Raw genomic sequence first — 18,395 nt, 5'->3', positions numbered from 1 at the left:
GTTCTTCTGCTAATTCCTGTATGTGCTCAGCAAAGCTTCCAAGGACTGAGGTCTTTGTCTGACTTGGCCTCTGAAAATCTTTGAGATTTTGGGCACTGGCACTCTCTCTGGACTTTTCTGTCCAGTAGCAGAAGGCACACCTCCCAGGATCAGTAAGGAAGCTGAACAAAGACCAAACTAAAGTTGTGTATTTTTTTTTTTTTTAATTCAGAAAATTGAAAAAAGTAGGACTAATAGCTAAGAGTAAGGGTTGGATGTTAATGGTGATGATGTTTTTGGTGAGAATTATCATAATTAACATTTCCCCTTTTATTATTTAACATTTTTATTGTTCTAATTTGTCATATAGTATTATAAGCACACTACCTCTGTTAAGTTATTTATTTCTTAAAATAATATTTTGAGCTAGATATTATCCTCAATTTACAGACAGAAGAATTGAGGTACAAAAGGGTTGGAATAACTTACCAAGGTCTACATAGCTAATAAGCAGTAATATCAGAATTTGAACCTAGGTTCTAGAACAAAACTTTACTGTAAGTTTTAATTTATATCACAGCATTTTATTATAGTCATAACTCCTGAGAAGACTGGCTGGTATCCCTAATCTCTGAACAATGAACTAAAACCATTATTTCGCTTGGATGATGGTTTGCAAGAGACATTGAGAAATCTATTTTTTCAGGCCTCAAATGGTTCTTAAGCTTTTACATGATAATCCTTTCTTCATCTGGGAAAAAAAATGAGTTGATAAACTACCACTGTGAGACCAAAGTTTGGGCTATTCCATTTATCCATAAGGGTGATTAATAGAATTACAAGGAGAAAAGACAATTTTTGCACATGTCCTACATTTTATGAGATGTGGAGAAAATCAGTGTCTTAGTGCTCCATATTAAAATCAAAAGTTGTAGTTGGATGCCATTGCTGTCAATGTTCTTGGGTATAAAAGAGGAAATGGCCTCAGGAAATCTGTCCCCAAGTTGTGTCCACAGAACTTGACTGTGAACTGACTACTCTGTGTTTCTCTTAAGATACTGAGGGTGGTCTCAGACAGTGGAGAGGGCAGGAAAAGCCTTTATCATTTAAGATTTTGAAACAATTGAAAGGACCAAGCAATTCAGCAGCAGAGAGATGAAAAACCAATATAATTAATATCATATTATTAATTAGTATTATCCTGAGTAGAAAATCAAAGGGAGTTTGTTTAAAAATCTCTTAAATGAAGTCTCTTGAAGTTCTGAATTACTGGTATACTGAGTTATAAAAAGATTCTATTTAAAATTGTTAGCCAAGGACAAATAAATGGTTCCGATATTTGGAGGATCTCCTAAAATATCTTCGACAGTCGATGAAACACTCTGCCTCTCTTTAACTTTGACCCGGTAATTGGTCTACTGGTGAATGACACCTTTTCACCAAATAGGCATTATATCATCCATAGTCTTTAAGATTCAGGGTGCAGATGACCTTGAGGAAGTGTAATGTTTAATAAGCATCATTAACTAAGTGTCCTTGGCCACAAAACTTAAAATTGTTCTTTTCTTCATGGGCATCAGCCAGGATCTTGAGGTGTCCATCTGTAAAGCCTTGTGAATGTATTTGTAATTGAATTTACGATTTAATCCCAGTTCTTTGTGTAAATACAGTCCCCGGTGATCACTGTGGTTGTTCTACATACAAATGACTCAATGAAGGAAAACTGTTTCAGCTTCCCTTGTCTCAGACATGAAGTACCTTGACCCAGCAGTTGCTTAATAAATGTCAGTTTATTCCCTCAGCCTTGCCTGAATTCAGATGATGGATAGTGAAACCTCACCTGAGCTATTAAAAAAAAAAAAAACACTTTTTTTTTCATGTTGAAAATCAAATATCCATATCTGAAATCTAAGGTCTTGTTCTCTGTAAGAAAAACAAAGTCTAGAAAAAAAAAAGTCAATGGCTTTGGATGGAAATTTTAGTGAGCAACTTCTGGTCACATTTTTCAAGCAGAGCTTTCACTAAAAACATCCCTCGATTGTGACCAAGAGACCACATATGAGGGGTTAGTGTATTTTGTTTGTTTATGGATTTTGGTAACTTCCATAGTCCTTTCCTCCTTGTGACTGCCTATTCTTCAGCTGTAAAACAACTTAGAATCATCTTGAAAGCAAAGAGACAGGTTCATGATTTGGATGTGCCAAAGGGATATTTTTGGGGTGCTGGGGGGACAAAAGCACTTTAGTTACACTGTGTGATGAAAAAAATGCTTCTTATTAGAAGTTTCCTTGTGATTGAATGGAGATGGGACCCATGTGAGTAAGGCTTATGCCCCAATAGTAGATCAGAATGTGCTAGGTTAGACCAGGCAAAGGCAGCTTTCCTTATTGATTCAACAGCTTAAGAGAGGATACTGTCTTTGATTAACAGAGAAAGGGAGGGAGGGAAGCCTCAATGACAGTGATTCATTAAAGTAGAACCAGGTCAAAACTGAGTCCTTTTGACCTTAACTGCTGTCACTCATTGGCAGGGTAGAACTACCCTGAGAGCTAAAAGGCTGGAACATTTCTTTCACTTGCAGAATAATCCAGCTTAAAAATGCCGAGTGTGTATCCCTCTGAAGCTTTCTGACATCTTGCCTCCCTCAAGGGGAAAACTAAATCGGATTTAGTCCTTGTTCTCTTTTTGCAAATAAATCTCTTCTTGTTGCTAGGCTACAAGATAACTTGTAAATCGAGGAACATAGGACAGTGTCTCTTCCTCTGTGTATCTCTATGTATCCTTCCTGCTATGGTCTGAATGTGTCCCCCCAGATTCATATGTTGAAATCCTGACCCTCAAAAATGATGATATGAAGAGGTGAAGCGTTGGGGAGGTGTTTAAGTCATGAGAATGGAGCCCTTATGAATGGGATTAGTGCCCTTATAAAAGAGGGTCCCGAGAGACCCATGCCCCTTCCACCATGTGAGGACACAGCATAAAATCTGCGACCTAGAAGAGAGCTCTCATTCAACCATGATCTTGACTTCCAGCCTCCAGAACTGTGAGAAGTAAATTTCTGTTATTTATAAAGTACCCAGTCTGTGGTGTTTCGTTATAGCAGCCTGAACAAAGATACTTTCTCTCCTCCCTCCTTTCCTCCTTCTCTCTTTTCCTCCTCTGATAGAATCCATCTCTCTTAGATTTCAGTAGTGTATTTGTTCATTTATTAAAAACATATTTTCTGAGTGCTTGCTATCCCTACTATGTACCTAGTATGTGCCAGGTACTGTTTTAGGTTCTGAGGATATAATGACAAACAAAAGAGACCAATTATCTACCCTCAAGGAGGGTAGAACTTCTAGAACTCCCTGAAGTTTCTCTGAACCCTGACTCTTCCATCAGTAGCTTTATAAATTTTTGGCAAGTTATTTAACTGAGCTCTACCTAATTTTCCTCATCATACAATGGGGATAATATTAGCTCTTCTCTCAGTTGGCCTTTATAAGGATAACATGAAATAACGTATGTAAAGCATTTAGGAACAGAGTGTGCAGTTATGAGCTAGTACAGTTGTGAGATTAGCATATAATTATTTCAGGGAAATGCAATATCCAAGCACACCTTAATGTGGTCACTCTAGGGTCCTGCCAGGAAATGTGGGAACGAGCACCCTTTATATTCAAAGGTATGTGAACAGAGACAAATCAAAATGAGATTAAAGGATACTTTGTGAATACACTGATTGTTTGCACAGTGGCAAAGTCAGATCTATGACTTTTTCAAAGGGTAACCTCTCCCTCTTTTATATTTATAATGTGCATCTTAGTAGTAGTAGAATCTCCTCTACCTCTACTCACCCATTTGCCAATACTTTAAAACTTTTTGATACTGGTGAAAGAGGTAAATCATTTCAGATTTTTTTTCAGACATACTCCGTTCTACTTTGGCAGTATCTCTCTGTCCTATATGCCTTGCAGGTAATTTTCCTGGTTTCTGACAAGTGTTGTGATGAATTACTAGCTGGGGGTAACGTGTTTCTTTACAGTACTGATTTTAGGAAAATTCAAGCTTTCAGAAAGTTGGAAAGCCATACATTTAATGTCATTTGTCCTGAAAACAACACTTGTCCAAAGAAGAAACAATCACCACACTTTATGCCTTCATGAAATCAATGTCATATTTCTTAAAATAAAAAAAAAGTTTAAAACTCATCTTTTTTTCTAACATAGAGGAAAAGAAAAATCCTAACTTTTTACATTACTCTTTTTTTTATAAACCTCTGGGTATAGTTTACTCCTAAAACAAGTAAGTTTTTATTTGTTTATTTATTATTATTGTTAATGTTAAACTGCATTTACTGCATAAGTAATACATATTTTGGTGAACTAATACTGTTATACAAAGAAGTGTTCCCTTTTTTTTTACCCTTAGTTTTTTGTCTCTAAATTAATACTCTTCACAAGTCAAAGTAGTCCTCTCAAACCTTGGGTGACAACTTCATTTTCAGTAATCCGGATGTGAAACATTGACAAAGGTGTTTTTAGAGTTTATTCTGATTACAGTTGCTGTTTTACTTTTTTTCACATGCACAAGTACCTCTTACAAGAAGGTTCTAGCCTGGCTACATCATAAACCAAGTGTATAATTTTGAGCAAATAATTTAGCTTCTATGGGTTTTGTTCTCTCCATGAGTAGGGTGAAGGGCTGAACTTTCTTATCTCTAAGGTTTTTTGTCATCTTTAAAATTCCCTGGATCTATTATAATACATTTTTCCCCCATGGGATATATAGTATCTGAGATTTGATAATAAAAATACTGCAGCTTATTCCATAAGCAAGGTGGAAATCAGTTTCATTACTCTGGATAAGTAATTAAAAAGACTTGAACAACAAAATGCACTTGACACTAAAACCATATTGATTCTAACTTAACTCTCCTTTGGTGCCTCGGGAGACACTCCAGGCTGTTGGAAGGCTTCAGGCTGCGCTGGGAGCACTGTCCCCATTGGTGCAAATGCAATATTAGACTGGAGTCCACTGGGATATTTTTGGTTTTAATTTTCCAAATAAATGCCAGTATCAACACATTTACTTATCATCTGCTCCTGTCTCATCCAGTACAGAACAGGAAGAACAAAACAAAGATATTCAAGCATTCTGATTGTCATAATTAAAAGTTAAGTAATCTTTACTTTTGTGGCTTCTATACACGAGTGATTAATTAATGGGTATAAAGACAAGAAAAGATATTGAAGATACTGACCTGTGGATCTGAGTGTACTCAATTGGGGATAGAGGGAATGATACCTAGATGGGCACTGAAAAAATTGTTTTATGTGACAGCTGAGGGTACCTAGGTCCCTTGTAATCAGATTGTGTCATTAGACATTTTATTTTATAAAAATGTTGTCTAACATTTTTTTGGTTTTTTTTGGACAGACTCTCATTCCACAACCTCCTCCCCTCAGTATGAGATAACCACTGAGAATATATTGTCAGTTCCTTACCTTGAAGAAGGTCATTGTTGATCCATCTCTGACTGCCCCATATTCTATCTTGGTTTGTTTTGCCAGGTCATCTGCTGAATCAATGGGGGATTCCATTCGCTCTACTGTCAAGAAGGCAGCCAGATTGGCAGTGTAGGATGAAATGATGATTAGCGTGAAAAACCACCATATCCCTCCAACTATTCTGGTTGATAGAGCTTTGGGCATCAACTCTGATCCTGTGATGGTATCGTCAGAATAAGAGAGTTAAATAGTTAGGAGGCTAGGGAAGACCCATGATTTGACACTAGGTTAGAGAGATAATGCATTTTTGTGACACAAAACTATAAATCTATCAAGGTTTTACTCTTTCATGTAGGTGAATAGATGCATTTTTTAGAAAATGAAGCAAAATCTAAATGATCTTTTATCATTTATCAATGCTGCTGTTTAAAATGTGATTTGTTGACATTTGAAGGTATTAAATGGTTTTAACCCTAAGATATTCTATGTTTAAAATTTATAGATAGTTTAGTTGCTTAGATTTGAATTTGTTTGCTTGTTTCTGCTGAAAAGTCAATCCCAGACTTCTGGCCTTTTCTTACTGTCTGATATGCATCTTATTGTGTGAAATAAAATGTTCTATGTTGTACAACTGTGAAAGCTTTGAAATGCTAATTTATTTTTTTTAATCTTAAAGAATGGGAGAGACTTTCAAAAGATTAACATATCATGTCATTTATCACATGTACTTTAATAAAACACTGGAGTTTTACAAATCAAATGAAATTGGATGCAGCCATATTTGACAGTAGATGAATCATTTTTTATTGTTTTATGTTACTTTTGAAGTCAAAATTTTTTTTAAAGTGGATTCTTATTTAACTGAAAATAATATATTCACTGAAAAGGCACAATTTTGTCCTCAAATAAAGTACTATTTTTTAATTATACTTCAAAGACTGGCTGTTTTGCAGGTGGAAGGGGGCCTTTTCTGGTAAGAACATACATTTTAGATGTTATCAGATGATTCCTGATTATTTGTAAAAAGGTAATATAGAGGAATTTAATGTATTTACCAAGAAAACCTTTCTCTCTTAAAGAAAGTGTACATGTGTGAAGTTTACCTACACAAAGGACAAATATCTGTGAAAACTCTCTAGCTCAAAACTTTTGATCAAACTTATAGAAGGCCATAAATCCAACAGTAGAATCAAAAGGGACAGAAGGGTATATGCAGCACTTACCCCAATATTATCAATTCATGGATGGATTTTTGGTTAATCTGCTTGCTTGAAATTCACCATTGGTTCTGTACTTAGCATTTCCTCCATGAAGTCGGAGGAATGTTAGAGTTTATGGGACCAGTTAAAAAGTGAAAGGGAAAAACCCTAAGTTAAAAAATCCAAAGTATGAAGTCCAGCAGGTGAATTACCTGGTTTAAAGGAGTCTTTCACTATTCTGATTGGGTGATTTGAAGTTTTGTAGTTAATGGCTTAAGATAGAAAGGGAAATAGGAGTTTATGAATCTACAAATACATGAGTTTATGCTCAAGTTTAATCTATAAACAGATACAAATATTGCCCATGAAATCAAAGCCAGCTCATGGTAAGCAGATAAAGGTTGGCAGAGTTTCTTGACTTTGAGTTAGATGTATTCTTCTAAAGCTATTAGGTATCTTTGTTCTTTATTGTTTTAATGAGGTTAATGGCTTCACTGTGGTTTTCATTTCCTTCTTTTGTTTGTTTGTTTGAATTTGGGTGTGTAATAATACTCTGAGTTATAGCAGTTTTCATTAAATTGCCTCTAAGAATTTAGTAGAATAGTTTGTTGCTCTCTTGTTTTAATCTTTCAGTTTAATGGGATTTATATGCCTGTGGGTGTGTGTGTGTGTAATGCCCAAGTTTGTTTCATATCTTTGTACTTCATTGATCTAGCAGCCTTGTGGCAGTGTGATATTATTTTAGATTTTTCATTGGCTATCATTAAAATACCATTTATTTCATAAAATAGCCATAGGAAATAGGTAATATAGTTAGTAGATATATTTTCTTAGCTTATAGGTATAGATTTTCTGCTGTAAATTTATCCTTATTTTATTTGGCTGCATTTGTGAAAAGATCAGATTTTTATTTATTATTTGTATAATTATGTATTATATGGCAGTAAAACTGGACAGACCGATAACCAGCTGTTGACATGTAATGATAAATTCACATCTATCACACTTTAAACTAATACATATTTATACTTTTAGATGAAGTGGACTTGGAACTTAAAAATAATTTGTAGAAACCTACTCAGGTTACATTTCAAACCCTTGGTAGATGGTATTAATTATATTTCTCAACATTTCATCTTTTAAAAAAATTTCACACAATTTTGTGACTTTCATGACTCTCAACATTAATTTACGTACTTAGAAATGACTTCGCTCAAGTAGAGATGATTTCTCTAAGTTCAGAACTCTAGAGTATGAAGTTATGAAAGTAATAAAAGCAGAATAAAACATCATTAGAAAATATTTGGGATGAGAGACAATACTTGCTGAAGTCTCTTTACTGCCTTTTATGGCAGACATGACAGCCAATCCTGATCCAGACTTTGCTCACGCTCTGTAGAAAAGAGAAAGCCTGATCATCACATTAAAAAAGAAATTAAACAAAATTATTTCCAATTGAGTACAGTGATAAGCTTCTGCTAACAAGAGCACAACAGTCAATACATAAGTTAGCTACCTGGTCCAATGCCACATGCTAAGGACAAATGCATTAACAGTCACCAGTACAGCAAATTTTTACATTGCAATATTTGTTTCACCTGACAAATATTTTAAACTTCTTGAAAAACAAGCAGAGTCTGGTTGGGGTTGACTGTCACGTACCCAAGGTAGTGTTAACTAGCAGACACTGCATCCCACGGTTTGCTGTGGATGATGGGAAACTCCAAACAGGTAGAATATAAAAGAGAAATTTTAGGGACAGGTACACTCATATGACAGAAGGCAGTCGCAGTCATATGTACATGCACGGACTTGCTGTGTGCTCTGTGAAACCCAAGTCTATATTTTTCTATTATAATGGCACAGGAAGGCAAGCTATAGGGAAAGAGGGGAGTCTCTTTAACTCTTTGAAAGTAATTCACAAGGTAAATGCCTTAAAAACTAAATGCAGTAGTAAAGCAGTATATGTCGTCTAATGAGTTTTCCTGCAGGATTTATAGTTCAGTGCTATGCTCTAAACTCATGCAAGTGGCTTCTAGTAAATCAGGTACTGTGTCTACACCTACTTGGCAGTGCCTGAATAAACTACACTTAATTGCATGATGAGAGGTTTTACTCACTTTCCTTAATTATTTTGTATTTCCACACTAGAAACCCTTGCTCTCTCTCCCTGGAATTTTTAGAGACAGACTATATACATTTTGAGTAGATGATAACAACTCCCTCATGAAAAGCCTTAGGGTTCACACCTAAGTAACAAACATCTTTAATATGTATCCTAGTTGAAATTTCCTTTGCCAATTTATTTTGCAACTTGTTGTCAAATGAGAAGATATTCCAAACACAATAGCATCTGTGACTTATGATTTTCTTAAATTAATGCACTTATCTTGAGAAGGGTTTTCTAGACCATACGTCTGGAATCAAAGCTGAGGAAAATCCACAAAAGAGTTGGATTTCTTCCAAAGGTTAAAACAACTCACTCCTCCCTCACCACAAAAATCAAAGTCTTCCAAATCATAGAAAATGTATAAAATATATTACATTTCTATGGTTTGAATTTCATTTCCCCCAACTTCTCCAGTTTACTGTTGCTATGGTTACCAACTGAAGGAGATCGTAAAAAGTTACTGGGAAGCTAAGATGAATCCCAGCAGGGTCTGTCAGAGTGGTAATTAGGTAACAGTTTTAGGTGAGCTATTGGAAGAATGTAAGTCAACCTAATTTTCAAAGGATTCAAACTTTAATCCTTTTCAACCTCTAACTTGTGAAGTTAGGAAAAGACTGATATCTCCATCTTTGGCAATTTGTAAACAGTTTCTAAGGTAATTTATCCCTTCTTTCCCTCTAGGAAAATTTGTGTTCATTGCTTAATAGTAAGTCTTATTTTAGATATATAACAAGGGAGTTTCATTTCTGTCATATTTTTTTTATTTTTAGAACAGTCTAGGAAGCCGGGTTCTATCTTTTTGATTCCTGAGATAGTTTTTAGCCTACCCTTTATCTTCTTGGTGGAATTTGCCAGCATGAAAACCTGTCAGCAGACTGTGGGATGTGTGTGACAAAGATGCGCAACCTTGTACCTTGTTGCATGAGAGCTCCAACTCCAAACCAGAAACTATTTAGTAAAGTAAAATTGTTTTCCACCACGTCTGAGTCAGGATTGCATGGGTGGGGGTTATACCACTCGTAGGGTGTAAACCTGTGGTAGTTAACAGAAACAGTCTGTAAACATGAGATAAATATATGTGGCACCAGTGAAAACCCGCTGAACAATGCAGAACATCCAACAGCTAATGATGGACACATCAAACCAAACAGTAGGCCATATTCATAAACTTACAGCTTTGGTGGGCAAAGTGCAAAGGAGACTTTAGACATTATATTTATCAGACTTCTGAGTTGTAGGCAAAGCCCATTGGTTGTATGGAACTGTACTCCTCAGATTTATGTCTACTAAATTGTTCTGAGTTTTCACTCATTTCCATTTTACTGAACAACTAGATGGACTGTTAAAGAGAGGTTCACTCATCCTGAGTATTTACCCCACAAAGTAGCAATGACAGTGACACACACACTGTTGGATACCAGCTACAGTATCAAGATTCTGTGTTGCTAGGTGCTGTGGAAGGCACAAAAACAGAGGGGTGACTGGGCTTCAAGAGGTATCTATGGATAGAAGTTTAAAGGAGTCTATGTAGTCTAGTGATTTCATAATGCATCAAAGGAGCTGCAAGTTTGAAACAATTAATAAACAAAACGAATGTCCGGATTGGGATGTATTAATGTTTTTATGATTGTATATGAAGATAAAAATCACAATCCTTAAATGAAGAGATAAAGTTCAAACTTAGAAGTATCCTGGCCCAGGCACAGGTGTTCATTAGTGTTAAGGACACAGCATGTCTCAATGGAGAGTTTTAGGTTCAGACACTCCTGTAGATTCATTTTGAATTGTTTCTAGAACTGTGAATTGTGGTCACCTGATCACCAACCCTCGTTAGTTAGGAAGTCAACCTTGAATAAGTAACTTAAGCTCACCGGCTTCAGTTTCCTTATTTTTATTTTTTTTATTTTTTATTTTTATTTATTTTTTATTTTTTTTTAAATTTTTTTGCGGTATGTGGGCCTCTCACTGTTGTGGCCTCTCCCGTTGCGGAGCACAGGCTCCGGATGCGCAGGCCCAGCGGCCATGGCTCACGGGCCCAGCCACTCCGCGGCATATGGGATCCTCCCAGACCGGGGCACGAACCCGTATCCCCTGCATCGGCAGGCGGACTCTCAACCACTGCGCCACCAGGGAGGCCCGTTTCCTTATTTTTAAAGAAGAGGGAATCCAGATATCTCTAGGGTGTGTTAAAATAAAAAAATTGAGGGCTTCCCTGGTGGCGCAGTGGTTGAGAGTCCGCCTGCCGATGCAGGGGACGCGGGTTCATGCCCCGGTCCGGGAAGATCCCACATGCCGTGGAGCGGCTGGGCCCCTGAGCTGGGCCCCTGAGCCATGGTCGCTAAGCCTGTGCGTCCGGAGCCTGTGGTCCACAACGGGAGAGGCCACAACAGTGAGAGGCCCACGTACCGCAAAAAAAAAAAAAAAAAAAAAAAAAAAAAATTTTGAGGAACTGAAGAGTTTTGGTTCATCCTCTGTTTTCTAAACATCTGTCTAAAGCCCAAGGAGCTCCCTGCTCTGTGGTTATTTTTTAGGACTATCCTTCCAAGGGGCACTTGTTTTTCCAAAAAGACATTAGCAGGTGTTCTGCAAAGTGATCTGGAAATGATTAAATGCAGTAGTCCTTAGCACTGGAAGCTTTGCCGTTTGCAATTGGGTCTTTTAATGCAAGCAGTAGTAATGTTAAAACACCATAAAGCCAATAAGAACATATGGAATGCTCTCCAGACATAAGGTTTCAGCAGTAAACAATAGCAGGTTGCTGACACTTGGGGAGAGTTGGTATTAAAGTGAATACATTATCTAAAGCGAAAAGCAGGGCGCACTGTGAATCATGCACAAGGAACTGGGCAGACAGTTCCTCTTAATGAAAAACCATTCTCTAACCCCCCAGACACCTTCTGAAAAGTATACAGCATCTCCTCATCAAGGCTTAGGGAGACTGGGATAACAGTCTCGTAGTTTATCCCCCAGTAATGGCATCTGAATCATTACTGCACCTTCTCCACAGCTGCAGGGCACACAGTGCAGGCTCCTGTGAAGCTTATGAATATAGCTTTCATTGACAATGCCATGCCAATACATTTTAATTACTGTTTCAACAATATAATTAAGTTTTGAATTTATACTCTCTTATAACCATAGTAGTTTGCTGAGCTGAAGAACTGAATACCAGTATTAATGAACCTACTAATTGAAGCAGTACACAGAGTAAAGATGCCGTTACTTAAACAATATCATTGTCACTTGTACAATAATATAAAAATATTAAGTGCAATAAATTAGGCAGATTATGCATTCAAAAGAAGGAGTTTCTCTAAACAGATCATAAAACCTGGCAACCACCAGCCCCCTGATATTCTGACATTTCTCCCCTGTATATGCTCTGATGAATGAGATCACCACTTTTCTCTTTGGAATGCCGCATCTAACTTGGTCTTTTTTCAGTATTTCATACTTTGCAGTTCTAAGTGAACAATTAATCTAATTTTCTATGGCAAAAAAGAAAACTGTCTAAACAGCAATGTGGTTCTGCCTGCTCTGCAGAGATATTTTAGATTCTTTCTCTCTGAGATTCTGAGTGACTTGGAGAGTGTGTGGACTGAGGAATATTAAATAGTGATTTGCTGCTGTGTTGTAAGACACTGACTTTTCATAATGCAATAGACCTACCTGTTGCCTACCAGATGTAGATATTTCAGCTTGAAATTCCTAACGCCTGCTTAAAGATAGCTAGTGTGACAGTAATGTCAGCACCAGGAAGTCTGGGAGAAAGATTAATACATGACCCACACCAATGATATTCTGAAGCTGCTATCTTCAACTGATACTGATTTTTAGTGAAATGACAGAGAAAGGGACAAATGTGTTTAGAATTTATGTTAAAATTTGCACATAGAAGAGTAACATTATATTGAAATACAGAGGTTCATTTTGGTTTTATGTTTATATATGCCAGGCTTTTACTTGAATGGAAGATATAAAATGCCTGTCATACTGAAGATTTCTAATTAAGAGATTCTTTTTATGGCTGAGAATAGATATTAGGCTGTATCAAGAAGAGGGAGATCTATTCATCTTTTAATGTAGGAAGCTCTGTTCGATCTTGTAGCATAACTGTTGGGTTTGTATTATAACTATAGAGTTATAGTCAAAGGTTTTCTTGATTTTTCTTTGCCAGAAGCCAACTTAAAAAATGTTCATTTTAAGAAGATGAGCATAAATTATAAGATGTAATCAGACATTATATTTGGATATTTGGTCTATCTAAATTGTGTGTTCATGGTGGCTATAATTCCTTGGGATTAAATACTTTACAAAAAGTAATTTAAAAAATGTCAACCACAAAACAAAACACTGGCATGCACATTTATAACAAGTCATAGTAACTAAAAAAATTATATGGCTTTCCTTAGCTTGTCTAACTATAAATTCAATTCACTTCAGCAAATGGTTTGTAAGTCTCTGTCTAGTGAGAGCATTAGCCTAAATGAAGTGATGGGCTTTATTTTTCCCCTTTAAAAAGACAAGAAAGGGTATATTTCAAAAAGCAAATTCAAAACCTCTCTAGAGCTAAAGATGATTAGGAGGTTAGCTGTTTTTCATTTCTATTTCACTAACTTTGAATGCAAACCACTAAGGTGGTAACAGAAAGTCATTTTACATATTAGCTTATTGATGCAGAGTGACCAAGTTCAAGCTATGATGGTGGGAAGTAAAAGTGAATTGGCACATTTGTTTGATCAGGATTTTGTCTTTGGGAATCACCTCCAAAATATATTTAGTGGCTTTATGACGTAGAGGCAGGAATGGATTCAAAACTGTGGAGAAGCTGAATGTAACTGAGAGTACAATCCCCATGATAGTGCACCTGTGCACTGCAGGGAGTTACTTTTTATATTTTCTATGTTTTACCACCATGCTGTTTGCAAGTTTGCATTTGATGCATGACACCTCCACTTCCCCAAGACCCGGAGTGAGAGGAAAGGCAGTGAGAAGGGAGTGACAAGGAGAATAAGCTAAATAAAAAGAGCTGGTTTATAAATGATACTTGGTGAGTAGGAATGTTGAGTGGATAGTATTGACTAGGGGAGAAAGGAGGCTGCTTTCTTAACTGAAACAGAATGAAGTTAGAAAATGTAGGGCTCTGGTTCATCAGGAGCTTATAGAGGAACAGACAAAATGAGGAGGGGAAAACTACTGAATGCTACATTATTTTGACATATTCTGGGGGTAAAAATAAGGCCATTTAAAGGAACACTTGGTGTCAAATGTAAAAGAGTACTTTCAACCTGTATACTTGTGAGAATTTCTGGTTGCTGTTGACATGTTCTTTTCTTTCACTGATTTTGGTCAAGTCAGTGTGATAAATAATGTAATTACTTGCTCATCAACATTGTCTTGCCTATTCTAGTCATTAGCATCACTGCTTAGACAAAGAAGTGAGCTGGGGAATATGGAAACTCACTTCTCTGTTGTCCTCTGCTGCTTGGATTGCTCTACTAGCCCTAGAATCATCCAGCAGGTATGGTCCCTGAATAGAGGAATGGAACAACAACCAACACAAGATTTCTAATTTATTGTTAGAGAGTACATCACTTTAAGGTGGTCATTTATTCAATGGCCATTCTATGGCAGTATTCATTTCACTTACGAGCCATTAATGAGAAATGCCCCTCCAAAGGTGAGTGATTCATCTTTGAAAATTTGATACTCAAAGCACTATCATCTTTAATTATTTAGAGCATGGTTATTCAAACTTGATGCTATTGACATTTTGGGGTAATTCTTTGTTGTAGGGGAAAGGCTGTCCTGCACACTGTAGGATGTTTAGCTACATCCCTGGACTCTACCTACTATATACCAGTAGCATCCTCCACCCTCAGTTGTAACAATCAAAAGCTATTTCCAGACATTGCCAAATGTTCCCTGTAGGATAAAATCTCTCCTAGTTGAGAACCACTGATTGAGTATTAATGTATCAAAGGATAGTATCATTCTACATACTGACAATATACTATTTTCTGAGGTAAGACACATGGAAAGAAAGCTTTGGTCATTATTTAAAAGAAACTTAATATCTGGACAAAATTTGGAAAACAGTCTAGGATTTGGTAATGGTACACATTATGAAGTATAGAGAACTTCAAAACATTCATTTCATATTGAACATATGTGACTCACCCACACGTAAGAGCACACATTTATTTGCTTTTACTATGTCTGCTTTATGGATCTGTAAGACCTTTCCAAACTAGGCTATTTTTCCCAGCTTTCTTTATAATTATGCTAGGGAAAGAGTTATCTGGCATTAATCAAAACCATACAGTGAACAGTGACAAAGAACTAGCATGAAGAAAGATTTCTCTTAGAAATTCCTGGAGGGAAAACAAAAATTGATTAGAGAAAAAGTTCACTGAGTTTGGTTGAAGGATGAAAAAGATTGAAAATGAGTAGAGGACATAACAAAGCAATTATTTTTTTTACAGGGTTTGTCTAGGGATATCAACTGTCTAAGCCAACAGAAAGATAAAGAAGCTGTGTTTCCAATGCAGTATCAAAGGTATTTAGAAAATATGATCTACTGAATGGTATAACAATCCTTTGAAAAACTGTGTAGCAGAATGGTGAAATGTAGGGTTATCTCAGAAAATAAAATCTAAACTGAATCATCAGGGTAGCATAAAGATTTCATGCCTCCAGACCGGATATATAACTACTCTTTCTTTTTATTGTTATTTCCAGAATTCTCTTGTTAACTGTCTAATTTTTTTAAAAATAAATTTTATAAAATTTTCAAAGTATTTGTTTTTATTCCTGAGGATTTCAAAACCTTGTTTGATCCAGTGCTTCTTATTTGCTACAACAATTCCTAGCTAACTTTTTTCTATTTTGCTTAATATTTGCAAATATTCCAGGGATCAAGAATCTGGACACGATTTTTCTCTTTCCTATTGAAACATTTTAGATTTAGTAGTTGAGCTATTGCTTTTGTGGTAATATAATTTAGGGAAAAATGGATAAATAACCATTTTACATTGCTTTAAGTACTGATAAAATTAAATTAATATAATATATAAAATTGTCTTCCTATTATCTTTTAAAATTACCCTTATGAATAATTAGAAGATATTCATTTATAGAGTGGCTTTTATGAGGGAGAACTTGACAGAATAGAACACCAGGCAAAACTAAAAGAATACTTTGAAGTTCTTGATTTCTGTCTACCTCTAGAGCATACATGTCAACCTGAGACTGACATAGATCTGTTGTAAGTTTAGTAGTTCTCCAGCTTACCTTGCGATCACAAAGAGTACACAACTGACTCCTAAACAGGCTAAGAGCACATACATCCAAATGTCAGGAGAGAGAGGGTTGAGGAAGGAGAAGACCCCTGGATTGGTGCCATTGGGCTTGCGGTAGAGAATGCTGATGCCCAAGGTCATGAAGGGCTTGGAGAAGTCTATGACTTTTTCCCGCATGTAAGTGATGGTAAGAGGAGCCACCGCCAGATCAGCCCTCTGCAAAAGCAAGTTTGAACTTGTCACCTTAGTTGTCTACCTTCCTGGTGAACGTCTAGACTTTTCCTGGTTCTCCTGATTCCTATTCTGAACTCCAAATTCTTCTCACACAAAAAGCTTCCATGCTGATTGACTCTAATATAAAAACAGTTGATTTACACAGTTATGTTTACAAAATAGTATTCATTAGCAAAGAGAAACCAGACAGTGTGAAGCACACACACACCACGACATATATGTATATATATATATATATATATATATATATATATATATATATATATATATATATATATATACACACACACATACATATTCTGGAACTAAATGGGGGGAAAAAGCTGCAGAAGAATGTCTTTAAAAAAGGGCATGTGAGAAAAGTAAGAAATGAGCAGCTAGATCATAAAAGTAGTCGATGAGATTTTGTTCTGAGCTGCAAACTTCAGAACTCTATCTAATCTAAGAATCATTCAAGTTTATTCTTCAGTATGAAGGATGGACCCATAAATTTTTATCCTCAATATTTCCTTACTTGCCCTTCTAAGTGGGGAAACTACATTGGTAGGTTGTTTTCTCCCACTTTTCAAGCCATTTTTATGATTCAAAAAAATAAATAAATAAAACATGTCTTCTGACTCTGACTCAACCATTTTTTCTCCTTTCTTCTACTTCTTCTCATTATGCACTTTTATTTTGACATTTAAGACCCCTATGTAGGAGGTACAGTTTTGCTTACATGATCTATGAGTTCTTTGACCATTCCATTCCACTCTCCTTTGTCATTCTGAGCTCCATATTTGCCATCAGGGACAAGTTTAACATCATAAATGAAACCCAGGATGTTTGACAATTCCTTCAATAGATCCAGGCAATATCCTTCAAATCTGTCATTTCCATACAGGGGCTTATCAGATTTCCTGTACATCACATAGGGTTCTTCCTATATGAAACAAATCACATATGAAACCCTGTTATAATGAAAGGCAGAATTTACTTACACAAGCTCTATCAACAGCCAGAAGATATAAAATATTTGAAAATTATTTTTAAGATTTCAGAACACTAAAGAAACTCACTTCCCCTTCTGCCTTTGCTAAACTCATCTTTTGTACATCCTCTACAAACATAGAACACTTCATATATTATTTCTCTCCCTCCTCTCTCTTTGAGAGTTTTTCCCCTCCACTGCTGAGGGCAGAGCTGTGAGTGAATGGTGTCATATAGACACAATCATTTTTGAACTTTAGGTCTGGCAGAGAAGGCAGGGAATGATCTGATGTCTGTATGTCTGGCATCCAGCTGTGCCCACACCCAAGCTTCTAGTGCTAGACCCACCCTCCCTCCAGGCTTTTATCTATGAGCTTCACCTACTTACAAAAGGGAAATCTAAATCAGCAAATATATTCCCTTGTTCTTCAAACTTCCTGTCTACTAAATACTCTGAATATTTTAATTTTCTCATTTTCCAGCTAAATTGCATCTCAATTTCACTATTCCCTTGTTACTTACCTATTTTTTCTTGGTTTCATTCAGGATATCTTATTCAAAGGCCATTTCAATGTCTTCTTTTATCATCGGTTCCACTTTCTTATTTGAATGCATCTTAGAGCTCACATCTCGTAAATTCTTTGTTTATATGCTTATGTGATAAATCCCCTATCCTATGAATAATGGACATTTCCTTAAGTCTACGTATCTATAATCTTATTATTTCTCATTTGACTAAATAAAAATGTATTTTATTTTATACAATCATAATAGTTACTACATTACTGATCTGTCCTTTATGTTTAGGCTTATCCTCAAACTAAATGATAGAAGTAGAAAATTCTGTATTTCCATGAGAAAGTTTCAGAGAAAGTAGACACCAGAAAAACAAAACGGTTTTCATTTTGGATGAATAATTCTCTGAAGCTAACTGTTTCAGAAATAAATTGGCCTGACATTATGGACTAAATCAAAACAGGAAGGTCCAAAAGTGAAGATTTTAGAGGCGGCCACTCCCTTTACTTCTTAGATTAGGATAGAGCAAAGAGGG

At 36.1% G+C, this 18,395-nt stretch overlaps 1 protein-coding gene across 9 annotated transcripts in view; it reads right to left on the bottom strand.

Moving 5' to 3' along the window:
- The window catches only part of GRIK1 (glutamate ionotropic receptor kainate type subunit 1), a 446,198-nt gene that overhangs the window by 30,242 nt on the left and 397,561 nt on the right, over window positions 1-18,395 (bottom strand). For 8 of the 9 annotated variants that reach the window (XM_060099767.1, XM_060099769.1, XM_060099768.1 and 5 more), the window contains 4 exons: window positions 17,094-17,297; window positions 16,134-16,357; window positions 9,754-9,872; window positions 5,469-5,686 (listed from right to left, as the gene is read on the bottom strand). In XM_060099767.1, coding sequence (XP_059955750.1) covers window positions 5,469-5,686; window positions 9,754-9,872; window positions 16,134-16,357; window positions 17,094-17,297 — 765 coding nt within the window. The remainder of the gene's footprint in view (window positions 1-5,468; window positions 5,687-9,753; window positions 9,873-16,133; window positions 16,358-17,093; window positions 17,298-18,395) is intronic. The other variant, XM_060099775.1, reaches the window with a different exon arrangement.

This window comes from Mesoplodon densirostris, chromosome 5, assembly GCF_025265405.1.
Source record: "Mesoplodon densirostris isolate mMesDen1 chromosome 5, mMesDen1 primary haplotype, whole genome shotgun sequence".
Lineage (NCBI taxonomy): Eukaryota > Metazoa > Chordata > Mammalia > Artiodactyla > Ziphiidae > Mesoplodon > Mesoplodon densirostris.
This window is presented reverse-complemented; position numbering and strand designations above follow the sequence as displayed.